The 27,135-nt window shown below is 47.3% G+C and overlaps 1 protein-coding gene across 1 annotated transcript in view; it reads right to left on the bottom strand.

The window, feature by feature from the left end:
* EPS15 (epidermal growth factor receptor pathway substrate 15) overlaps positions 1-27,135 on the bottom strand; it is a 792,619-nt gene that overhangs the window by 345,060 nt on the left and 420,424 nt on the right. Inside the window, exon 13 of the mRNA XM_069232684.1 lies at positions 17,802-17,874. Within this exon, the coding sequence (XP_069088785.1) occupies positions 17,802-17,874 (73 nt within the window). The remainder of the gene's footprint in view (positions 1-17,801; positions 17,875-27,135) is intronic.

Genomic DNA, 27,135 nt, shown 5'->3' with positions numbered 1-27,135 from the left:
TTTACCACCTTTGCTTGTGGTTGCTTGTCTCCTTGCTGGAAGTCAAGTTTCCTTTTCCTTTTGATTGGGGGAAGAGTGCTAATCTTCCCTGTATCCTTTTGAATAAAGATCCGCTTTTGCGTGTGATCTGGCTCAATTGTTTGTAATTCCTCCTCAAATCTGTGTTTTTTTTAGTTGAGAGGACAGTCCCTGTTCCTCTGAGTAGGAACCAGTTTTCGGTTCGGTTGCCGGGTGTTTCGGCACCGAAACCGTGTCTCTGGATTTTTTCGGCTCCGACAAGATCTTTTTGCTTTTCGCCGTTGTGCCCTCTCGGTGCCGACCAACTTCGGTGCCGCTGTGTTGGTGCCGAATTTTTTCTGCGTCACTCTCTCGGTCCCGAGATTGCTGCGTGCCTGTATCTCGACCGGAGTCGGATGACTTCGACAGCAGCTCGCCCTTTTTCGGTGCCGATGGACGGTCACCTACTTTCCAGGTTAAGCCATGGCCTGTTGGCGGTGGCGTCCCCTGGGCTTTGTTAGTTTTTTCGTGTGATTTTTGTTTCGACGTCTTACTCACGGTTGGTTGTTCTTCGACGTCGAATTCTTCGGAATCCGACTCGTGGATGGAGAAAGTTTCTTCTTCCTCCTCCTCGATCCGTTGTTGTCCTGTCGGCGTGGACGCCATCTGCAACCTCCTGGCTCTTCGGTCTCCGAGCGTTTTTCTCGACCGAAACGTGCGACAGGCTTCGCACGTATCCTCCTTGTGCTCAGGGGACAGGCACAAGTTACAGACCAAATGTTGATCCGTATAAGGATATTTATTATGGCATTTAGGACAGAATCGGAACGGGGTCCGTTCCATCAGTCTCGATGTTGCACGCGGTCGGGCCGACCAGGCCCCGACGGATGATCGAAATTACCCCGAAGGGCTACCGGAGCTCTTCAAGATTCGGTGTCGATTTGTTCTAACTAACCCGATACTGAACGAAACAATACCGACTAATTTTCCCGAGATTCTGACTAACTTTCCGACCCGAAACACGGAGCGAAAAGGAACACGTCCAAACCAGACGGCGGAAAGAAAACAATCTAAGATGGAGTCGACGCCCATGCGCAATGGAACCGAAGTGGGAGGAGTCCCTCGGTCTCGTGACTCGAAAAGACTTCTTCGAAGAAAAACAACTTGTAACACTCCGAGCCCAACACCAGACGGCGGACTATGCACAGCATGTGTATCTGCAGCTACACATACCACCGAACATGTATTAACACAAACAGCAGGTCTCCAAGTGGCACCAACAGCACTTGAACGTCAGAATTCACATATTCACCCAACTATACATTCCTCATTCAATTAAGCACCCACTCCAAAAATCTGTCTACAACATGTATGTCACTCATACCTTACCTGTACACATTCTGTGAGAGATGAAAGCTTATACTGTCTGCCCTCCTGGATCAGTTATGCAGAGAACATAAGATTACACTTGTTGGCCTGTGTGAGAGACAGGAGCTGGCAAGGTGTACCTGTTCTGTAAAGAGGTAAATCTATCATTGTTGCCTCTTGATATTTTTTTTTTCTGTAATGGGGAAAGCTTGTGCAGCTATTGCCCTAGCTATACCTGTTCTGAAGGATGGACTAGTGCACTGTTTATACCCAACGTGTGCCTGTTCTATAAAGAAGTGCTTTTTCCACTGCAGTATCCAAATGTTATGAATAACACAAAGGATACATTGAATGCACTTGAATAACATGCTCTAAGAACTATGGACTGTTACGCACTGGATCTTGAGTTGTATTACAGAGTAGCTCATGCTATGTTTGCCCACACATGGATACATGGCTCCCATGGTTTGCCATTCTTAAAAATAGAGCAGGAGCTAGTGGTCCCAGATCCGCTACCGAGCAGGATTTTTCACTCCCCAGCTAAAAGATGTTGGAGAATTTGCATCCTTGAACATTACCACACAGGCCTGGCATGACCTAATGTGCCGGCAAGGGCTCACCCTCCTATATTCCCCACAGGTGCCACTGAAGTGGTGTGCGTGGTACACACTGTGGCGCGCTAAAAGTTTGGTAGAAGCCATGCACAGGCTGAATATTATGACAATGGGAGCCTTTTTTTGAGAGGGGGGCATGGATACATGGGAGGAGATGGCGGAGCAGACAGACAGGACAACTCCGCTTCTTCAATACCAGTATTATCGAGCCCGGTATGTAATGGGTGCACTTCTGGGGGAGGAACTGCGGGAACCACCGGACATACGCCTGTCTATGATACTAACAGAAGCGCAACCCCGGCATTTAGTATCTAAACGCTATGCACATGTCCAAAAGGATTGTATGCATGAACTGACAAAAGCTAGAATCGAGTGACAGAGGGATCTGGGTCTACAATTAACAGATGAACAGCAGCAAAACTGCTGCTCGAGGACTCGCGCTGTCACCCTAAATGGCAGGCACCGCTTGATACACCTTAAATATATCAATAAAGTATATTACACACCCATCAAACTCCATAGATACGGGCTGCGTACGGAGACTAGTTGTCCTAGATGTGGGGAGGACCAAGCGGACTTCCGCCATATGTCATGGTCCTCACCAGGCATTCAGCGATTTTGGGGGTACATTCACAGCACTAGAAAGCATAGGGGGACATCAGCTGGACCGTGAACCACTTGTGGCACTGCTTGGCTGGGATAAGGGAGTACCAAACTCGATTCGGCGGGTGACGGCTATTGGGCTGCTGCTAGCTAAGAGTTGCATAGCAATGCGCTGGGATTGGGGTCCAGTGCCAACAATAGAAGAGTGGCATAGAGACATGGTGAACTGTAGCACGCAAACGGACGTGTACAACGAGTTGGCGTCCCCAACCAGTAGACCTGCACCTTACTGGGAAGTTTACAAAAAATACCTGATTGGCAAAGAAACGGGTGAACCGGAGGGAGAGGGATTGATGAAGGGGAGGACTAACCCCTAAACACATGCTAATGCATCTGAAAGGTCCGTGGGAGCCTGTGCAGGGATACGATCTGTTTGACGAGGGAGAGGGGGCAAGAGGAAAATGCTAAGGGCCCACGTCACCTGAAACAGTCAAGTTGTTATATCCACTATCAAACGAAGTGCAGGTTACAGAATGAACTGTTTAACTGAGTTTGCTAGGTAAAGATGCGATGTGAGATGGTGTAATTGCTTACTGTATTAACTTGTATGGAAAAGCATAAATACATTTTTTTTAAATATAATTAAAAAAAAAATACAGACTGTTCACAATAGCTGATGTGAGATACCCATAGTCATGAGAAAGGCGTCTGATGTCTGACAGAAAAGACAAGCGCAGTCCGTTGTTTGACCCTGGTGCTTTTAATCTTGTGGTAGGGAGACACCAGTAAAAATGTTAGCTCACCCACACATCATTTTATTATAGATCTCACAGGTTTCCCAAATAGAGAACATAAATGTTGACACAAGGGGCTTAACCTCACCCGAACCTGGTACTCCATAACTAGGAGACTACAAAGCCAGCAAACACTAGTACTCTACAAAACCTCCAAGTGCTATATGTGGAACCCACTGCTGAAGTACACAACACTATGTAGGTGAGGGCTCATCACTTTGTGAGTACAGGAATCTGCTGTAATTTCCTAAGGGGTTTGACTATTTCTTACAGGAGTCTTGCACTTCATGTCTGTTTATGGAAATGGCCCAATAGTTCTTTAACTCTTGTCCCGCCCACTTTAGTGTGTTAGCTCCTACTTTATACATACTTTATACTATATATACTTCTATATGTGTGTGAGAATCGTGTTTCTATACTGCAGCTATTAGCAAGTATAAGTGCTGCTGCTACCCAATCTGTAGCTTTGTGTTCTGAAGCTTGCATAAACTTTTCCACTACACAAAACAATTCATATTGTCAATAATGATTTTAATGCACGATGTGAAAGAAAAAGTGAACTCTCGCAAATTATATTCACAGATTTACATTTTACAAGTGAAAATCATCATTACAATAAATGAACAAAACAACTTTGCAAAATTTTAAAACATAGCTCACAAGTGCCTCCATGTCATGTATAACAGCTCTGGCCTTTTGTTGCTGGTTGAAAAGCAAGAAGTGACTGACGGTATCACATCCCATTGTGCCACTGGGCCTATAGGTTTGTGTGATTCAGGAGGAGCTCCCGTAACAAAGTGATCTGCCCTGCCTCGAACAGAGCAGAATGTGCTGGCCAGCAAAGGCAGCCAGTGATCCAGCAATGGCTTTTTGATCTGCTCCTTTCATCAATGGGCTTTTGCAATTTTTAGGTTGAGCTTAAGCGTATGGTCTCTTGTATACTTTTAAGTATTCTTGTACTGTGGGCTTAAAGCTATTTCATTTGTTCATGTCTGTGTCGTTAAAGAAAATCCTGGCTTGCTAGTGGTCAGTCATGCCTATTTTTCCCTCCTTTTTATCTTTGGGAGCAGGGACCAACTACTGTATAATTACGCTTTGTCGTGTTCATCTGTTCTTTATGGGGGGCTTTTATTTCTCTTTGTTTCCCACTCCTGTTCGATTAAGCTTCCGTTTTCATTTGCAGAGCATTCTTGCTCTCAACTTAGCTCTGCTGCAAACAAGGCTGTAAATAAGGCTGATATCTTGGTCACATTTGCTCTTCCCCGCTCTGTGCCCTCTTTTGCTGCTCTTTCTCAGCTGTCTGGCTCCCCACCCTTCCTTTGTTTGGATTCTGTTTACCAAGAGTGCCTGCCTGGAGTGTTTAGTTAACTCCACCCAAAGGTATTGTAGGCTTTACATAAGTACCAGCTACATTACACAAGGACATTCATTTTTTGTAGGGACAAGAGGAAGAAGTGGCGTAGAGCCGACGCCGTGGCTCGATCCTAGGTATTCAGTTCCAAATTCGGCAGCTCTAGTCATTGTGCCACACTTTCTTCCTGTTGTACCACGTTTCCGTGGAGCGCATGAGGCATTCCAGTTGCCGCGCTTTATGTTTACCGCCTCCATTTTTTATTTAATCACTTGTTTAAGCCTGTCATTGTTTAATGGCAGGGAACCGGGACTTTGCACCTGTGAGCGTCCTATGTCACGTGAGCACCACAGATGTTTGCACAAAACTGTACACACACTTGCCCGTCACACTTTTACAGTAAACACATCAAGCAGTGGGCCCTGATTGGGTTAGATCATCTAGGCGACATGTGGCAGGAGCAGGAAATTGTGTCCTTCGATGCCCTACAACAGGAATATAAAATGAGACTCAGAGATTCCTCTACCTACAACTAGGCCATGCTCTACAATGCCACATCTTAGAAGGAGAACAGTTACCTTCAGCGACCCCACTGAAAGATCGACTGATGACCGATCCCCTGACTGACAAAGCTATCTCCATTATATATAGGGAAATAATGTGCAATTCTCCAGATCCCCTAGTGGCCTTGCGAGCCGCATGGGAAAGACCTGGGTGCGTTCAAGGACAAAAACTGGGTGGAGGACATACAGCCTCACATAGCTAGCAATCCGTGCAATATTCAGACAGGTGCAAATGAAAATCTTGCACAGAACATACTATTTAAGGACACTTTTGTTTTGAGTAGAAAGGGCAGCTACCCCTCTATGCCTGAGGGGATGCGGTCAAGAAGGAAAATTTTCACATTCTGTAGGGATGCCCCATGGTACAAAGTTACTGGGGGGGAGGTTACTAGGATAATGGCGAAGGTCACAGGCCCGGATGTTCATTTGGCACCCATCTGCCACCTCCTCAATATTATAGGGGAGGTTAGCTGGCCTAGGTATCATAGGATTTGGCTGGTGCTTGCGGCATCAGTCGCCAAACGCAACATATCAAGGACCTGGGGCGCAGTCTCTCTCCACCCTACCTCACCCGAGTGGATGACTGAGATGAATATGGACTGGTGCAAGCGAGAAGAACAAACTGTATATCTTAGCAGAGGCTGTATACATAAATGGGAAAAGGTGAGGGGTGGGTGGAGTAGCTATCTGAGGCAGTAAACAAGGGACAACTGTTTTGATGATTGTGATGAAATTCTACCTATCCGTCATTTTCTGAGCAGGGGTCTACCTGTGTATTGCTTGGGCTTGGCTGTGTATGACGAGGGCACTATTCATGAATATGTCGTACTAAATGTTTTTCTAACCTGGCTACTATACACTACATTCTGCATTTTCTCCTCTGTACAGAAATTGATTAACTGTTTAAATATAAGTGTTTTAAAAACATTAAAAAAATAAAAAAAGGCGAATGCTTGTGTTTTCTCAGGTAGGGTACTGAAGGTGCTACAGTGTTCATTTGTAAGTTCAGAAACAATTCTGGTTCCCTGGTGGCAGGAGGCTATCCAATACAGTAACTTCTCGTTCTTGTTCCCCGACTCGTAGACTCTGGCCATTGTGGCACGCAACAGATGTCTGGCGGCTTCCAATATCTGGAGATGGATTTCTGCACATAAGAGACCCAGGTGATGAGAGGTATCACCACACAGATCTGTCACTAGACTACCTCCTAATCGGAAGGCACAGGCCTCTAGTTGAGTTAACGGGAGGGAACGGGAAAGTTCCTCTACACAAATGTGACCCTGAACCATTCCCCTCAAGGTTGCCTTACTGGCGGCCCATAGGGTGCCAATGGAGGCGATGGAGCCCTCGGTAGTGTGGAAAAGGCTAGGAGTTCAGAACGAAGGGCCTGAACATAGGATTTGTCTTGAAGATACGAGGCCTTGAGGCACCACGTGGGGCATTGTCCATTACTGGGGGAGCCAAGGTGAAGAAGGAAGGGGTCATTGTTGGAAAGTGAATTATTGGTAAGGGCAGGTAAGTACCTACACTTATCAATAGGCCACTAACCCCCACTAGGTCCAGTCAGGTCTCAATAAATTAAACCCCGCTCAACCCTTGGTAGCTTGGCAATGAGCGTCAAGGCTAAACTTAGGAGACAGGTGTGTAAAGAATTTAAAAACCACAACAGTAAATCCGTAAACACAAAAAACAATAAAAATTTAGCACCAATTTATAGAAATCGATTATATTTTTATCTTTAAAATTACACCAAAATGGTTAAAATTGGATAAGGGGAAACGGAGATAGGAATTTTTAAAGAATTCATGCTTTCTAGCGCACAGAAACTAAAAGTGGCAATCTTGTTGCACTAGAACGGGGCAAAGTCAATGTTTAAGGTCGACCACGATGGACCCCAGTCGGCTATAGTAAGCAGGAGGCCTCAATCAAAAGTTTACCTTCTTTTAGCCGGACAAAGTTACCAATCGGATACGACCTTCCTGGAGCCCTCCTCGTATACGTGACGCAGGAGACACTCAGAGAAGAATTCTACCTTCAGACCGAGATGATTTTTCAGAACTGAAAGCTTCTTTCAGGCCGAAGTTGAATTTGGATCCGATGTCCCTGGAGTCCTCCTCAGATAAGCTGCGCGGGAAGTCTCAGTCAACTTTTTAAGTTCGGACTTTGTCACTTTTTTTGAGCTTTTTCACTCCGACGTCAGACGACCCTGCGCAGCAGGCCGATTTCGAGTCAACATCGTTGGATTGCCTTTCCAGGAGCCCCCGGTGAAATCCTGGAAGTCTGAGGCTCCGGAGCTTTTCAGCGGGACAAACCTGCAAGTCAGGCCGGGTTGTGGTTGAGGTAAGCCGGCTTGACTCACATCTGGTCTGTCCCTTTATGGAGCTTTATTCCAAACGTTCTCCAAACGTCTGGATCTTCTTCCAGAACGTTTTTCAAGGTTCTTTAGGAGTCCACAGCTCACCCCCCAAGGTTCCAGTAGCTCTGAGTTGCTCCTTGAGGGTTAGGACTCCAACTCCCAGAATGTACCTGCCTCAAACTCTAAAATGACTATTGGACAGTGGTCAGTTTCTTCAGGATTTGATGCAGGGGACTCTGGTTGGCTATTTTTCACCTGTAGCAAACAGGGAGTCCCTTCTTGAACCAGTTGAATCCAGGCAAAGTCCTTTTTGTGGTGAAGCCCAAGTATGCAGCTGATGCAGTCCTTCAGAGTACAGTGTCCAGGTGCAAGCCAGGGGTCCAGCAGGGCAGTCCTCATCCAGTCGTCGTTCCTTGTAGAGATCTGAGGTGTGGGTGCAGCTCTGCCTTATTTATCCTTGCTCCCGGGGTGGAAAGCAAGTAGGGGGGGGGGGGGGGGGGCAACTGTGCAATCGCAGGCAGGCCACCACCCTCTTTGATGACCACTTCATGGGAAGCATGGCAAAAAAAATCAATCCCCAGAGAGCAACATTCTTTAAAAATCCAAAATGGCAGAATCTGAATTCTAAACCTACCTGCCCTGCCATATACTAGCAACTTATAGGTAGGTCCCACTCTTGTGGGAGGTCTAAGAGGGTCTTTGCCAGATCGTGGAGAAAGGTGTTGAGGGCCCCTGGGGGAGCGTATACACTCACTAGATTAATGGTATGGTCGTTCAGCATTCCGGTGACTGCAAGGAAACAACCCTGTGGGCAGTGAATCTCACCAGAAACCGTTAGGGGAAGAACCGCCACAGTAGGATGGAGACCCCTCGAGATCCGCAGGAGTAGCCTGAGTGATAGACCCTGTTGCAGCCCTTGCGTGCCAAAGAGGGGCAGCGATTACCCAGGAAATGGGTTTCTTGAAGCAGTAGGACCTCAGGAAGATGTTGATGAGAAAAATTAAAGATTGCGGTGTATTTCACACAATCTAATAGACAAATACAAATTGCGAGGGCAGAAGGGCCTGGAAGCAGTCAGGATGAGAGAAGGCGGGCCAGCCCTTCTCACCCAGGGGCCAATGCATGCACTTGTCATGTAAGGTATGGAACTGTCTTGGTTTGTGTTGCATGGGGTAAGTTGTAGATGTGTGTCTGAGTCCAGTTAAACACAAAAATAAAACTGATAATAAAATGAACATTGTACTGAGTGTCCCCCCGCCCCCGCAACACCCACCCCACCCCATACTTCCACCCAAGAAGAATCTGTCACCTTGAAAAAGAAAGCAAAGGTACAAAGCAACACTAATTTGGAAACTGGAGTTGTGGACACATCCTTAATCAACGATTAGCATCGGCCATCGAAGTGTTTTGAGAAGGTTCAGATATGGATGCCTTCAAGGCCTATTCGAGTAAGTGGTGCACATTACAGAGCAGAAGTTTGAGAGGGAGGTCCGTGTCCACAGGTTTGACAGTGGGTAATGGTGACACATCGACCACAAGGTCTTCTCGAACTGGATGGTGCTTCTAAGCTCCAGAGGCCTGGGAGGGGTGTGACAATGGAGGAGACTGACCTCTCACCTGAGTTGATTGAGAGGGTGATTTGGAGCGGTTGGCGTGTTGCCTTTTCTATAAAGCGAATGCAATATCTTTGTGGTTTGGGCGTCAGAGTGTTACAGGCAGTCTATGTTTTTGGACCCCCAAGGAGAGATCTCCGATTGAGCACACAGCAGGCATTTGTCCCTAAGCCACAACCAGGTTGATTCTGGGGTATCAAAAAATTAGGATTTATTAGCATGAACTGTACGCAGCCTGGCGGGGAACAGGAGGCGATACCGACATCCCACAGCCATGAGCTTCTGCTTGACCTCTAGATACATGTGGCATTGTTGCTGAACCTCCTGGGTGTAATGGGAAATGGAGTATCTTGGCATATCCACAGCAAAGGTGCGCCCGAGATCGGGCCTCTCTTAGGATGGTGTCTCTGTCCCTGAAACTGAGGATATGAGCAATCACTGGTCTGGGACATGTGCCCAGGGGACGTTTGGGGGATCAGAGCCCTGTGAGCCCTTTCTACTGTGAATCAGGATGACAAGTGGTCTGGGGGCATCTGAGTTGATCCAGGTTTCAAGATAGTCAGCGACTTGCTGAGGCTCTGTGTCCTCAGGAATTCCAAGTACTTGCACGTTATTGGGTCAAGAGTGATTTCCTGCATCTTTGGCGTGGCGGTGGAACTCTGTGTGCATGAGGAGGCTGGACACCTGGGATGTGAGAGTAGTAACTTCGCCCTCTATTGTGGATATTCAGGATTCAGCTTCAGTGATCCTGACTGTGGCGTTTCAGAGGTCTAGACAAACCAAAGCGGCATCCACATGCACCTCTCCGGATCTTGACCTCTACCACAGCCTGGGAGGTATGAATGGCTTCTAGGATCATGACTAGGTCGCCATCTGGGGACGGAGACTTTTCCATGCTGGCTCCTCCAACTTGCCCGCTCGGGCACCAGTGATGTATTGAGCCATTTGAGTTACCCATGGTAACCCGACGGGGTTGTCACACAACTCCTGCTACGTTGGAGACACTGGTCCGCAGCAGCATGAGCAGCCGGTCTCTCGGCTTCCAGAAGCACCTCTTGGAAAGGAGCAAAGCAGTATGGTTGTTGTCTTTGATGGTGCGCAGTCATCACCGAGGACAGTACTGAAACACTGTGCAGGTTTTTCACTCAAGGCAGGACGGAGATGAAATAGGAGAAACTGTAATCACTAAGCCAGGCAGATTGCTTAGAAAGTGAGAGGGTGTGTAAAGCTGTGAGAGGGTGTGTAAAGCTGTAAGAGGCTGAAGGATAAATTACCCTGGAACATCTGTGAAGTACCATAAAAGGGGGGCTTGTGCCAGAGGGGAACTGAAGCGAGAGGAGAGGGCTCTCAGTGACCTTTGGTGCAGAACTCACTGTAAGTAAGGGTAGGCAGGGGCACTCTGAAGTACAGGCAAGGAGGGCAAGGAGCTCCTCTCCCCCGCGGCCAATGTCTGAAGGTAGCCAAGTGCCTGTTGGTCTCCACCCACAAACTTGGATTGACCCCTACCTCTGTGAGAAGGGAGCGACATAAGTATGGGGAGCTCATGGTGGGTGGGGGCCATATCACAGATGGACAAATCTTGCAGCAAAGGGCCCTGGCAATCTCTGGATCTGGGCTCACCATGTAGCTAGTGCTGTTCAGCGGCCCCCAGAACCACAGTGGAAAGTGCCTTTAATGTGTCCCTCCAGCGGGCATCGGTCCTCAAGATAGTATCGGGAGAAGGGGGCACAGGCGCCTGCAGATGTTCCCTCAGCCCGGACGGGATAGGACATCATGTCCACAAGGGGGGGGAGGCTGTACCACAAATCAGCCGAGGTCTCAGTGCCGGCAGGGTGCCCGTTGCGGGCTGCAAGCAGAGCCATGTTGTGCACCCGAGCAAAGAGTTGCGTCACTTCATAGTCCTTTACTTGGCTCAGAATAGGCACCTGCTGCGCCATCTACAGGGAGTGTGGGGGAGGGTGGAAGCACAGGCTAACGTTGGCAGCTGCTGGGGGGGCACCCCTGGTAGTGTGGTGACGCGTGGAAGGAAGGAGGGAGCTTCACTCATCTACCTCCATTTTTAGGCTGACGGCGGCCCTCTGCTGCTGCACTGATGGCCAGACAGGCCTCTGGGCCCTAAGCATGGCATAGGTGAGACTCCGGCCAGGGCTAGTAGCCCGCAGGATGGCAGGAGCAGGCCCCGGAGTTTAGCGGGCAGGTCGGAGGGAGTCAAGGGCTGCCTCAGTCTGCAGAGTTGCTGAGGAATTTGCAATGTCGTCCCACCACAGTAGAAAGGGGGAAGGGCTGCCATTAGATGTTGCACGCGGCCATGTCAGGAGCTCGGACACTGTAAGGAGTGGCAGGTAGGTGGGGCAGCCCCATCTCTCCCTCAGTAAATCTGGCATCTGTGGAGTCCCAGGGTATCAAGAGGCACAACCAGGCCAAAAGTGAAGCAGTACGATGCCGGTGGATAGTAGTGGATTTGAGCGGATGCCAGAGGGGTCCGGAGCACTTAGAGTGAGACTGCCATCTTGACGATCAAACCAAGCCAGAGGGATTCAGAATTTAAAGAGTTTAAAGATGTATACAGATTTAAATAATGCTTATGCTCTAGTAACTAATAGATAAGAGCTATTAAGTGGTTTAGCTGTGACCGTTTGTTTTAATTTACTGCCAAATATAATCTGTTGAATTGTCAAATAACTTACTTACATCAAAGGGTAAATCAGAATCTTGGTTTAGGTTCAAACAGGAAGCCAGGCCTAAAAGTGCATGAATACTACCTGTAGGAAACTGCCTCTTTTGGCATGGCTACTCCCACTTTTTGCCCAATATTGATGCTGACTTGACAGAGTGTGCTGGAATCTAACTAACCAGGCCCCAGCACCAGTTTTTTTCCCCCTAAAACTACCATTGTTTCCACAATTGGCACACCCCTGGCACACATCTAAGTCCCTTGTAATTGGTAGCAATGGTACCAAGGGCTCTGTGACCAGGGAGGGTCCCTAAGGGCTGCAGCATGTATTGTGCCACCCTAAGGGACCCCTCACCAAACACATGCACACTTCCATTGCAGCTTGTGTGTTGGTTGGGAAAAAAGGTAAAGTCGAAATGGCATCCCTCTTAGAGTACTATGCCCACCAACCATTGCCTGTAGCATAGGGAAGTCACCCCTCTAGAAGGCCTTACAGCCCTAAAGCAGGGTGCACTATACCACAGGTGAGGGCATAGCTGTATGAGCAATATGTTCCTACAGTGTCGAAGTCCATTCTTAGACATTGTAAGAGAAGGGGATCATACTAAGTATGTGGGCTGGGAGCTTGTCCTTACGAACTCCACAGCCCCATGATGGCTTCACTAAAGGCTGGGAAGTTTGGTATCAACCTTCCCAGCACAATAAACCCACACTGATGCTAGTGTTGGATTTATTGTACAATGTACCCAGAGGGCATCTTAGAGATGCTCCTTGCATTTTAACCAACCCTTTAGTGCAGGGCTTACCAGTCTGTGCCAACATCCCACTAAAAGACGAGTTTTCGACCCCATGGGGTTAGGGCCTTTGTGGTTTCAGCAGTCAGAAACAAAGCCTGCTCTGGGTGAGGGTGCTTCACACTCCCCCCCCCCCCGCCCCTTGCAGGAACTTTAACACCTGGTGGTGAGCCTCAAAGGCTCAGGCCTCCTGTTACAGTGCCCCAGGGCACTGCAGCTAGTGAGGATGCCCGCTCCCGAACAAAGCCCCACTTTTGGCAGCAAGTCCGGCAGAAAACTTAGGAAAAACAGGGAGAAGTGACCACTCCAGCTAGGACCACCCCTAAGGCGTCCAGAGCTGGATTGACCCCTTCCCTACAGAATCCTCCATCTTAGTTTGGAGGTCAGGGACCAGTAGGGTTAGGAATTTGCCCCCCTCCCCAAAGGGAGTGGGCACAGGAAGGGTGTAGCCACCCTCAGGGACAGTAGCCATTGGTTACTGCACTCTGACCTTGTAATGCTCCTAAATCTAGTATTCAGGGGCACACCTGAACCTAGCTCAGCAGATTCCTGGCAACTAAAGACAAGAAGAAAGAGGGACTGCTAGGCCAAAAAGCCAGCAGGGAAGGCTCCAGACGACAACTGACTTGGCAACCGGACTGTCTGCAGATTCAAGGACTCTGCTACCAAAAGGCAATACATCCAGCAGGACCAGCGACTTCTCAAAATCCCCGCAGTACTGAGGACCAAAAATTCCCGAGGACAGCGGCCCTGCAGAAGACACCCTCCAAAAGGACTCCAGAACTGCCCAGGATCTGTTAATCCTGCCGACTCTGCACCCAATGTCCACGGCACGAGTCCAGGTGGCCCACCAGTCCATAGCAGGCCCCCAGGTGATTTTGACCAAGTGTCAACCCTGGGTTGACCCCTCCTGACCAACACAACCACGCCACCAGCCTAAATCTGGAGGACTCCTCTGACCGCGAGAGAACCGGATGAAGATTCCAGGCGCCTCCTTGTCCAGCCTGTGGTTTCCCAGAACTGCCCACGTGGACCCAGCCTGCAGCATCTTTGTGACAACCCGGGTCCCCTTATTGAAAAGCACCCAGCCCGCTGAGGACGTCAACTTTGACCTCTGCACTCATCCAGGCCCATGCTGCTGGTGGTGTAAGTTTGGGGTGACCCTGAACCCTGACCAGAGGATATCCTAACCCCAGAGACTGGAACTGTAAGTTGAGTACTTACCTCAAAACTGCACTAACACTTCCTGCCCTAGGATTATTCTGAAATTGCACTGTCAACTTTTAAAAGTGAAAAGTGTTACTTGCCTGTAAACCGTTTTCTTTGCCAAATCTAAAAAGCGTTCTATTGATACATATGTTCGATACTTACTTGCAAATGTACTTACCTGCAACAAGATCTTTTTGGGTATAGAAATAAAGTAACAAAACATATTTTTCGAATATAAATACATTGGCCTGGAGTTAGTCATTGTGTGCCTCAGTTATTGACTGTGTGTGTACAACAAATGTTTTGCACTATCATCTGATAAGCCTAACTTCTCTACCACACTACCAAAAAAAGGAGCATTAGTATCATCTACTTTAGCCTCTGCGGAACCCCTGGACTCTGTGCACATTATATCTAATTTTTATATAGTATATAAAGAGCCAGCTTCCTACACTACCTGAAATAGTACCTACTGAGAAATCTTTAAGTTATTCTGTGGCACATAAAGTAGAGCTGGAAGGACTGGCGAGTTCCCTGCCTGGAGAATCTAATCCAGCTGGCTGTCTCAAACTGCTGATGATTTAAGCTGTGTGTTTGAAAACCATCAAAAAAAAAAGTAGGGACAACAGAAAAAAATGACCAGGATCCTTCCCACATGGTATCACAAAGTGTTGATGAGTGTGCAGCACCTTAGAAATCCACATGGATGCAGCTGAAAAGGAAAAAGTTGCACAGTTGCACCCTTAAGTTGGTATAGCTGTGCAATACCAGCGACATGCAAATTTGACACCTAGTTTGCTTTGCTGTTACGAGGCTTTTATCTGTCCCAGTACAAGGTGGCAGGCACCACCTCTACGAGAACCAGATCAGGAAGATATCTGCACAATAAGTTGTGTGGGCATTTCATTTCTATTGCTCTAAAGCTTCCCCTATCTCAAAGGCAATGAAGGCAGCAACAAGAACACGCATTTAACAGGTCCTCTTAGTACCAAAGTTAATTTTCGTAAACATTTCCCTTCGCCGAGTGGTTCTCAACCTGTTGACTTCTGTGGATCCCCATCATTACGGGAACCCGGGGACCCCCACTGAATCATTATTGGAATCCAGACACCCCAACCCCACCGAGTCATTACTGGAAGCCAAGGTCCCCGGCCTTAACATTGTTGATTTGAACTGCAAAACAATACACACAAAAATGCAGAAACAAGTATTCATCAAGTACATACACAAATGATAACACTTTGTTTAATTTGCAAACAAATATAAATAAATAAATAATTTTAATACGAAGGTTGGAGCTTTTCTAAATTCAATTGAAGCCACACATTGTCTGCACTATACTCTGTTTGATGCACCTGCACTGCTGCCACACATCAATTTGATGATTCCTCCAATTTCAGTCTCCAATTGGAAAATCCTTGACATTTACAGTCCGTTTCAAAATGTTCATTTGTACATTTAGCCACTTTATTTATATACACTTTATTATTTTGGTAATATTTAATTTTCTAAGCAGTCGTTGAACCTTTAAAGAGACTTTGCGGACACCCAGGGGTCCCCGGACCACAGGTTGGAACCACTGCCTTAGGTTCTCAACAGCAACAAGAGTTTGTTCAAAGACTAATGATAGGGCACTTGGTCAACACTGTGAAACCATCCAGGGTGAAAGGGCGTGTGAAGTCACTTCTACTACTCCTGGCATTTTGGAGATTTGATGGCTATTGTTTCAGAGTTCCTAGAACCATACTACCAAACAAGTAACAGGATTAGCGTTAACTCAGGGGTCGGGTACCCGACCACTTTGGAAAGAGATAGTGTGGGTGGGTAGATTATTGGTTAATATCTAAATTGCATCTACCTCCCATTGGCTGAAAGGTTTTGTAACCTGTGAGGGCTTGAGGAAATGAGAACGCCTGTCTTGACTTCTTTTGTCACTACTAGAGAGGAGTGTACCTTTGAGCTCTGCCTTGTAGGGGAGATAGAAGCTGCAAGCATCTAATCTCCGACACGTAAGCCTTTCAGGTATTGACTAAAAAATTTAAAAAAAGCGCTCATTAGAAAATATTACCTTTAAGATAAATTATTGTGATATTGGCTTATTCTGAAAGAAGAGTTATAGACACGCCCACTGGGTGGGTCCAGAGGAAGACTCCAGCAGGGTGCCTATATACTTTGATAAAATGTTTAAACTTAGCGAGAATGAAACCTCGTAACCTTCTAAGGAAGGGACGTTTTAGAAGAGGTTCTGTGCCGTGCGATGTTCTCCTCCTCCTCAGTGTAAAGAGGTCAGAGCTCCAAGTGTTGGCTCTTTTCACCTCGGACAATTTCCCCCCACTGGACAGAAGGGCAATAGGTAGCCCTGAAGTACTTGTCCTTCCGGTTGTAGGTTTTCTTGCTCACTGCAAGATGTGGATTTGAACAGTACCTTCCTTCCCAGCGTCCCATGGGTTAATGCTTTGCAGGCACTCGATGCTACTTGCAGAGGTGGCAGCCAACACAGGGGAGCAGGTAGGTCATGACAGACTGTGCAGGGCCGGGACTCGCAAACCCAGAAGGACGTATAAAGATTATGCGAGGTTTCCTGGCAGACGTTTTTTTACCCTGATATGTTTTTAGGCCTAACTTAAAAGACATGACGAGAGAAATACACTCGGAGGTGGTATGAAGAAGGCCCTTTGAGAAGTTGACACTGTGCCAGATTTACAAGATCTGCGCTCACTACATTACTGATCAGTTCACAATACACATTTGTGAGCCCTGAAGAGTGTCACTTCACCAGCACACACAGTGGCGTGGGAAAAACACTGCTCTAGAGGTGGTCGGGAGGTCCCTGAAGCACAGTGCGTCCAGCTTAGAGGACTGCATCACTGTCCTCTGCGGAGGGATCGCTCACCCAGGGTCACCTTCAAGACTGCCTGGCCCTTTAAGGATCTGCTGGCGGAGGGCGACATCGAAGGCAGCCCAGGCATGTGATACCGACGGCCCAGCCTGGCTTCGCTACAAGATATTTGTTTATTTGGGTTTTTTACAGAGAGGTCACATTGCATTTCGGTTACTTCACAGCACTGCGCATTGTGCTGAAAAATCAGCTTTGTGCACAGAAGAGCTTATGAAAAGACCAAAGTAGGAACCTGGTTTGTGTTGTTCAGTAGCGAGCAGTCCTTGCTCTGTGCAAATGTCCGCTTAAAGTGAATACTGACAATACCGACACTGGATCCACAAGCGCCTAAAAATGAAAGCAAAACTATAATTCTGGATATTTAACACGATGCAGCTCATTTCAATCGAGAAATGGTAAAGTGGGAAAAACATTGATTCAGCGCCTGACTACCTAATCAGAAGTCAGGTGAGCATTTAAACACCTACTGAGGTCCTGGAAATTAATTTCACCCCCAGCTTCTTAAGGCAGAGCCAATACACAGAGAGCTTAAACTCAAAACCCGTGGCATTGTGGCATTTGTCTTTTATCCCCGAGTTCCTCTCAATACTCCCTTCGCAATGGGTGTGTGTGTTCGGCCACGCCCTAAGCATGAAGTTACCTCGGTCTTTCCGCTAGAGCTACTTGCTCAGACTAACCTTTCGGATTTCAGACACTGGACAAAGAAGAACCGCCCATGCTGCACTCTTTCTTCCCGTTTAACTATTCCATACCCGTTCCATTCGTTACCCACTCAGACGACGGTCTTGCCCAGTGGAGCACTCTTCTATACAGCAATAAAAAGATCGAGTTATATAAAACAACTTGAGGAGAGGATAAACACCTTGGCAGCAAGCCCCGGGTCGGTGGTGCAGTGGACTCGGCTGAAAGGCTATTTTATGGTTCGTTACAACAGCTCCTCAGTAACACATGCACGCAGTGTCTTACCTGCACCTCGCTGGTCCTCTGCTGCACGGCTTCCTCCTTCTCGCTCAGCTCCTTCTCCACCGCCGTCTTCTCCCTGGAAGACCAGCACATAATGCAAGAATACTTCAGCACATCAGCCACAGCAGGCATCGCAATCCAGCTCCCCAGACCCGAGTCCCGCTTTAGATGCATAGCGCCGCATATAGCGCTTTAGATGGGACGCGCGCTATCCACGTAAGGTGTGCACGGGCCTCGTGCCGCGCGGCTGCTCAGGGTGAAATGTGCAAGGCGGAAGGATGCAGGTGGCAGGGGACCATCAACAAGGCGGAAGGATGCAGGGATAAATCAATGAAGCGTTTGCTCTGCGCTGATCTCACTGTTGCTACGGAGCAATTGGCTAATGGGAGCGGCTGGGAAGCAGGAGAGGCGTGCAGTCAGAGCATCCTTGGCTTGCACTTAACCCTTTGAGGCACCCGGACCATTCTAAGGAAAAAGTCGGGTTTACAACATCAGCACATCAGAGCGCAACACGCCATCGTGGACACAGAGAAATGAATGAAAACTCTATGTGTCGCAGCGAACCTGTACCAGGCGAGAAATACCACCCACTCACTAACAGCCCGTGCAGATCTAACTACACACATCCAACTTGAGCAGATATCCCATTCCGGCCCTCAATAAGAGTGGCCTCATTAGCATCATCTGATTAAGAAATTCGCGGGCTCACCGCGGGTCTTTTAGGTTTACTCGGAGATTGCGGCTACTGAAAACAGCTGAAACGTCTTTGTGCAAGTCCAATGAACAATTATGAATTACCTGGTTATTGGACTTTAAATGACTGATTCTCCTGCTATTTCCTCATTTTTTAGTGAGCACCCACGGTCCAACAGAATGGTCTGGTTTGTTCCCACTTCTTGTGTTGGGGGTGATGGTAACTGTGAGGGCGGGTATTGGGGGGGGGGGGGGGAATTGGGGGGGGGATTCTGGCCAATATTCCAGACATCTAGTAAAGTGTGACTTACTTGACAATCACAGACCTCCCAACAGCACTTACTACAGAATGATACACACTACGTCATCCTATCCATATATACTTCACTCCAACAGAACACATTAAACGCCCTGACATCTATACATACACAAACCTTGGCACTAAGTACACAAACCACGGCACCAAAGCTATATTGTTGCCAGAGGTGGCCAGTAAATGGAGAGGGGGTGCAAGGGCCACACACTCACTTACATACTCTAACATCTACAGGCACACTCATGCATTCACATATGTGCACAAATACACCCACCATTCACAAGCAAACACACACACAACATGCAGACACAACTACAACATGTATTCATATATACAAACACGCACATATCAAATTTATATATTTTTTAAACTTATCGACTGTAGCAGTAATCTCTGTCGCCAAGGTTTTTGGAGGGTTGTGATAGCTGCTCCTCATTGGCTGACCTAGGTCCGCCAATGTACGGAGGCAGCAGTCACTTACTCGTCACACAGGTCAGCCGATGAGGAGGCGGCGGCAGTCCCTTACTTAACGCACAGTTGAATGGAGTCAGTGAAAATTGCTGACACTACCCCACTCCATGATGTAGTATCACTGATTGACACTCGGCCCTGGACACTGCAGGGCTTAAAGCAAAGCGTGAGGGTCCAAGGTTATAAGTGACATTCCTCCTCCTCCTGAGGAGGAGGTCCTCCAAGCACTTTGCTGGGCTGAGGCGGTCACACCCACAGAGCTGACATCTTCAGCCCGGCAAAGGTGAATTCAGACAGCCAGGTGCCTACACATTTAGCTCATGTTTAGAGCCTGGCTGCCTGACCTTAACTTTACTAAGCCTGACAGACAATCTTCATGTCTGCCAAAAAGGGGGCAGAGTTCCTCTCCCTTAAGGAAAGGCCACTACAGACGGTTCCAAATTCAACAGAATATCCCCCTTACTAACTCAATACACATCGTACAACCTCCCACAAATTAGCTCAAATATACAATACGTTCAAGCCATACAACTTGGTAGTGGAGTCAGTCTAGATAAAATGTTGCTGAGGCTGGGCAATCCACATCTGTTAATCCCAGTGTACCAAAGTAAAATGCTAAACCCACAGGCACTGTCCCCATACAAATACTACACTGCAAATCAACATATTTACTGTCCAAAACATTTTCAAAAATAAAAAACAAACATAGGTTCATGTTGAGTCAACCAAAAGGAAAACACTTTCCCTTGCTCCTTACTTCTTTGCCAATGTGGAGACCAGGGAGTTAGTTAGAAAATCAGGGAGCCATCTGTGAGGTCAGGGAGACTGGGATTGATCATATGCATGGAAATTGCTCTTAGCCAAAGACTTGCTCAGTAGCTGGGCACGGTGGAACATACACACTGGTGTGTTATAGAATGCATGAAAGACTTACAACCAAGCGCGCAATGCCCATTGGCATAAAACAGCTTCACTTTGCCCGTTGTGTCTCTTAGCCTTTGCAACTTCAAAGACACAGACAGTTCTTTAAGTGATATATGAGAGGCGGCATTACAGATGGGGCTTCCGTGACAGCCGCATACAAAGTATTCCAGAGGCTTCAGTGCATACAAAAGTACTGAAACTGTGATCCTAATTTTAAAGGGAACGGGGCCAGAGACTGATTAAAAAGAGTACTTTGTTGGCTGCACATCTGCAGGTAAAAATATATAAAATACGCACCTAAAATAAAAATAAATGCAAATTAAATAATTCAGTGGGAAATACATTCTTTAATGTTATGAAAGGTCAGTTGGTTAATGTGATCAATGCAGATATTATGAAAGAGGTGTGTGTGTGTGTGTGTGTGTGTGTGTGTGTGTGAAGGTGTGTGCGCGCGCTCCTACATCCTCACCCCCCATGCATAAAACCGAATCCTGGTTGGCGCACTAGGGAATAGTGACGTACTTCTAGTGCTATGAGGTCCCGGTCTGCAATGAAAGCACTATGAATAAGCAATTCATTTTTTTAAATTGTAATGCACACAGTATAAGGTAGGATGATACGAAATGAGCAGCAAGACTTGCAGCCTGTAGTACTAAAGGCAGCCAGACTGCCTTTTACTCCTGCCTCCAAATTTAGAAATGCATGCTGGGCCCATGGATATGTCTATACATTGGAAAAACATTGTCCATTGAAATTTCAGTGTAGGAAAGGTTTGACCGACGGCTCCATCAAACATGATGGCTGGACATCAAGAGTTTCCAAAGTTTAATTTTCAAAAACAAACTTCCAAAGCGGAAGCCTGTTTTTGATAAAGAAAAATAATGACTCACACCATAGGAATTTCCTCCCATGGTTTAAAGGTAATTTTTCATTTTTTTCTTTTCACTGTCCCTCATTGCCAGAATACAGCTGGAGATGAGTGACAGGGAAAAAAAGAAATGAGATTGCACCTAGTGCAAACCTATTTGTGAGCTTTTCCATTAGAACTTTCCTCAGTACTCCGATGATAAACGTACATTAGCTATCAAAAATAGTACACCTTAACTACAAGAAGCCTCAAATGGCTTCATTAATTAAAACCCTACACTGACTCCTAAGCAGCGTTTAGATTCGCTGATTAACCAATTTCATGTTTACATTTATTTTAGGTGGAGGCATCGTGACAAGAAGGGTTGTTTCCTCTTTCACTGTCTGCCTCCGATCTTCATGAAACAGGAAGACGTGGACTACCATTGGAAGCTGCGAGGAGAGAAATTCCAGTGTGAAACCCTTTTCTACACTGTTATAAGGGACCCAGTGTTCCTGCACTTACATTTATTTAGAGCAGGAACACAAACCCAATTTTACCAGCTAGAAATTTCTGTAGGTAAAACCACTGTGTGAAATGGCTGCATTGTAGCCCAGACATCTTCCATGACCATTGTTCAAACCTCACACCAGGCAAAGCATAACATGCTCCCTTCTCAGCAGCCAACATTCTCCAGTCCTTCCTTCACCCTCCTCATCCTCCTTACAAAAACCCTCTGCACACTTATCGTATCAGGAGGTATACGTGTGAATGACAATTCACAGAAAAGGGAGTACCAAGCAGAATACATCCTGGTAAATCCGGAAACACCATGCAGAATACAGCCTGGTAAATCCACAAACCGAGGCAGTAATATTATATTGTATTGTCATTTGTGTAGCACTTTCCTAACCCCTGAAAGGCCCAAAGAACAGATTTGGTAGAAACATTGCTTTGTTTAATTTTCTAAATGCTGTGAACCCTTTCATAACACCGGGCAGTATTTAAACAGAAACTGAAATAAAAAACAAGATATTCTGTCACCAGATTTTAGCAATAATTCTAATTAACGTCCCCAGCCCTCCAAAGCCTGTCCCTTTTTATGATCCTAGGTAACTGTTGCCTTAAGCAGAGTGTATTGCTGGTGCCCTAAACTCTGCGTTACTGTGATGTTCATATAGCCTTTTCCTCCCAGGGCGGCTGTTTTAGTGTTGATTAGCTACAGTATAGCTCTTGCAAATGCATGAATCCTCGCAAATGTATCACCCAGTGATCTCTGTGCACGTTCTAAGCCCCCTATTCTATGTGGTTTTAACTGAATATACACAGACCACCCCACTCATTGCAAGTATTGGCTTGTGCTGCCACATCTACTCACTCACTTCTCTTCTATATAAAAGAAAGTGATCCTCGTGTTGGTTCTTGCAGAGAGCTTGTTAATACCAGACAAGAGCAGCTTAACCACTCAGCTCTGAGAAGGCAACAAACTTCCAACTCAATGTTCTACCCATTCCTTAACATGTACCCATATGTACGCTGAGCTACATGCTTGTTTATGACACAGTTTCGACAATTTCAGTCATATCCACACACCAAGACACTTCAACCATAGGCCAAACTGCAGTCACACATTTATGTCCATTAATTAGAATGCCTAAGAAACCTATTTTTCAATAATTGTCTGTTCAAATTCATGCAGATTCATAGCAACAAAACCTATTTCGTCAAGTACTGTGGTCCAGAAGCATGTACATAAAATTCCCCATACGGGCCTCACAACAAAAACACTGTTCCATGTATTCACAGAGTAGCAGGTTGCCCCTGTGCAAACGCGATTTGGTGTCTTGTTATGAGTATGAAGCACTATATAAATGCAAATAGAATACAACATACTCGAACCCTACTGCACTGTGAGGAGCTAAGAAAGTAAATTCAGAGCAAGGCAAATCCCTCATGGCATAACCTATTGCTGCCTTCTACACATGTACATATTTTAAGAACCTGATTCAAAGATGTATGTTTTAAATTCCTGTCCAGGTGAAAGTAGATGTCTGTACACAGATCAGCATTATGAGCTGTGCATCAGTTACCATATGTTGCAATTTTCTCCTGACAGATTTTACCCCAAAAAAACCGGAATAAATCTATCAGGATAAAATGGTAAAACAAATGCAAAACATGTAGTATTTGTGGTGGTAAACATTAATTTCATCTAAGGCTTCAATCTGAGGTGGGTAACTTAGCAGCAGTTACTTATGTTACACATTTAACCTGCACCAGGGTGGCATCAATTACCATTTGCAACTGAAATGTACATAATTGGTAAGCATGGTCTAGGTCTCTAAATCCGTCTCTGTGCTTCTACGAACTCCTATTAACTTGATACCCACAGGGGCACACAGCTTACAATATATTAGTATATAATATACTATTTTGAGTTTGGGGTCACTAAGCCCAACTAATGTGTTCATTTTTCTACCTGCTGCAACTTCATTTTCCTTTAATCCCAGATGATGTATGTCCAATAAAGAGACTAAAATCCTGACTCAAAAATATTTGCCTGTGGTTGTTACACCTGTTTTTACCTTTCACACTTAATATCTATTTTCATCTGGCCCTGCCATCTGTGGATGAAAGAAAAGGACTATCAAACTCCTTTTGAATAAGTCAGCCATGGAGCAAAGGCCAGAAGCTAAATATAGGCTCATCTTTCGTTTGCCAGCAGGCCATAGAATTGGTGACAAGAAAGGGGACGTGGCTGACAGCTGTGCAAGATAGACGCACCCCAGAGGAGCTCTCCTCCTGCTGCTGACACCTTGTGCACAGCCTACCCCAGAGGAGCAGACAGGACCCACAGAGAGGCGTGGTGCCCCCGGGACTCCCTGCAAACAGCAGAGCCCCCATGGAGGTGGGCCCCTGCCAGCGACTTTGGGGCATTTGACTACGAAGGCCCTGTGGCAAAAAATAGTAGAGGAGGCCACAGAGTGATAGGGCTCGGCTGGTGCCTGCATATGAGGGGGTGGGTTCGTGGCGGTGCTGAGACAGAGATAATTGAGTGGACTTACCCAGAATGACTGCTAGACTCTGAACTCCTCGGACCTGTGGTGGAAGCTGGCTGGGGGCCTAGAGTTCATGGGTAGCAGACTATCACTGCCAATGGCACGAGGCATGGTGATAGACCTGTGAGGGTGTGCTGCGGTTTCAGCCTGCTGGCCCAGCAGGAAACAGACCACAACATTGACGCAAGCTCATAACCGAGCCGGCGGCAATGTGGCGGTGCGCCACGCTTTTCACTGCCCATAATTCAGGCAGTGTAAAGCGTGATGGGGCTGTCCATGGGGGCCCCTGCACTGCCCATACCAAGCGCATGGGCAGTGCAGGCCCCCGACATAGTCAGACCACCATGCAAAGGCTGGCAGAAATGCGGGTCGTAATTCGGAGGGCAAAACTTGCATTGCAGCCCTGGCAGATTAAGACCACCGGCAGGGCAAGGCCATCGGCTGGTGGCAACCTGGCGGTGCCGGCGGTCAGACAGTGGCGGCTCCGCCACGGTCATAACGTGGCCGTCGTACCATCCCTGTCGGCAGCAGTCTGATCGCCATCGCGAGTCAGACTCATAATGAGGCCCATAATGATGTTGTATTTCAACGACATGATGATTTACCCGAGACACTGTGACTGGAGTATGCGGTGGTGCATGTCCGGCTTGCTGGACTTGAGTGAAGCATCGGGTATTATGAGCAACTGGGAGAACGCATGTGTTCCCCCGGTTCTGGGTTGGATTGATGCACCCTATACTGTAATAGACTTACATTTTTAATAGGTGCCGACTTAGCTGAAATATTTAGGGGAACAGGGCGTTTCATAGTGAGGAGGTCATGAGGGAGGCTAATCTAGGGACTGAGCTTCAGAGGTAATGTGAAGTTCTGGTGGTCTCAAATGCCCAATTATGATGAGGGTTGCTCTCACTAAGATGGAGGTCCTCCCACAAGTTTATATTACTTCACTAACCTTCTGATTTGGATATCACAGGGATGTTTCCAGGCCATTGATGCTGTTTCTCCGGGAACTAATCTGGGACGGAATTGTGTGTCCCTCATCACCCTGCGCTGGCCTACTAGAAGAGAGGGCTTGAGTGTTCACGAAATGGAACTGTACTTCCTCTTGGAGCAGCTGCAAAGGTTGGCACGCTGGTTAGCGGGTAGGGATGCATTGGAGCTTGGGGTATTTGCTGAGCCCTAAGCACAGGGGTGCCCTTGTGGCCTGGCTGTTGGGACAGTTTATAAGGGGAGCTCCCCCATCACAAATTCTGACCTTTGCTTTGAGGTGCTGGAGGGCCTTGGCGATGAGATTACACCACCCACTACTTTACATCCCAGCAATCCTGCTGTCTGTGGGGTGGGATACTTCAAGGAGCGCAGACTGGAGGGGTTGCTTGAGGTAGGCACAGAAACTGTGGGGCACCGCTACGTGCAAAGTGCCATGCATACGCTGGACTCCTTGATGAAGGAGGATGGCCTCCTTGGGGCTCAGTTTCTATCATGTGGGGCAGTGAGTGCAGCCATGTGGAGTAGGTGGGATAGTCGACAGGCAGAGCCCCGGACTCATGAGCTCCTTCTGAGTTTTGGTCATGGGTGTAAGCTGGTGTCAGGACTCTACAAATCAGTGCTAGAATTGATCACAGATGACTTCCCAAGTGGTGGGAGACAGCGCTGGGAAGGGGGCTCCAGGACAGGGAATGGAGGATAGGTGTACAACAGGTTCACAGCATTTCACCTAACATCTATTTTAAATACACTCAATTTTGCATACACACCACCGACCTGACACCCCACAAAATAAATACAGCCCCCTTAGGTGCTCCCCGAGAGATGCTGGGTTCCTTACACATGGTTTGGGATTGCCCAGAGATCAGGAGACTCTTGAGTGCAGTGGTTGCTGATGTGGAGCATGCGCTGGGAGGGGGGAATTTTGGCACCATTGCTGTGTGTCTGCTGGGCGTTTACCAACAGAAAAAGCTGCATAGGGTGGGGGACTGGTTTCTTGACCTGGCAATGGTGTTGGCAAAGCATGAATATGCAACTAATTGGAAATCCTGGGAGGCCCCCCTCGCACGCTCGGCACTCATCCCTGGAGCGTGTGACCAGGAAAGAGCCCATGGCCCTGCAGGGTGAGGAGAGGCGGGAAGTGGGGCGACAGCCTATGGTGGGCCTCTGGGTGGAAGTACTCGAAGCTTTTCTGACTAATGAGGAAGAGATTCCGGTACTTGACCATGACAGTACATAATGATCTATGTGAGACATGCCCTCGGGTTGAGACTTGCCATCCTCTCCTGCATGATTCGGGTGGCCATGAGCATCCCCAATTAGATGGTTCGGCCTGGATCCCCCTCTACCCTGGCTTCCTTGTAAAGCTTTCTTTCTTGTTCATCCTTTCTGTTGGAAGCTAGTGCATATATGGGTTTGGGCTGATTATGCCTGTCACATGTTCAGGCAAGGTTCTGAGTTGTTTGTTTCTATAACCTTCTTTGTTACTTTAATGTGAGTTTCTTCTATGTGAGGACGAGTGCTTACACTCTTCTATCTGGGGCAGGGATGGAGTACTACTGATTATGTGTGATACAATGGGCGATTGGCCCACGCCACTGAGAATTCTAATACTAGGTGCAGGTAAACATGCAACTCTTGACTTAGTACCTATGTACAATGGGGTATGCCTACCCTGACCTGCTCTTTTTTCTATCTGAAGAAACGGCTCAGACCCGGAAACGGATCCTGGGGTACCCTCCAGACCTGAGGCCGAAACCACCTGTGATGAATCAGAGGGGGGGGGGCCCGCCGACCCTTACTGGGCCCAAGGGCATCACAGGAGTATCAGTCTGCCCAAATATGAGGCGCATGACCTAATGAAACTCACTGAATTGGACAAGGGGTGGCTCTGGTTCCCCAGAAGAAGGCTCAGAGGACAGAAGCCTTGAAGGACGACATTCCTCCTGAGTCACATCAGCACAGTGACAGGAGTCACACTGCATGAAACCAGTCTTATGGGAAGACATTTCAACGCAACAAGAAGTAAAAAAAAAATAA

The sequence above is a fragment of the Pleurodeles waltl genome, chromosome 4_2 (genome assembly GCF_031143425.1).
Source record: "Pleurodeles waltl isolate 20211129_DDA chromosome 4_2, aPleWal1.hap1.20221129, whole genome shotgun sequence".
Classification (NCBI taxonomy): Eukaryota; Metazoa; Chordata; class Amphibia; order Caudata; family Salamandridae; genus Pleurodeles; species Pleurodeles waltl.
The sequence above is the reverse complement of the archived record's forward strand: the minus strand, read 5'-3'. Positions and strand labels throughout refer to the sequence as shown.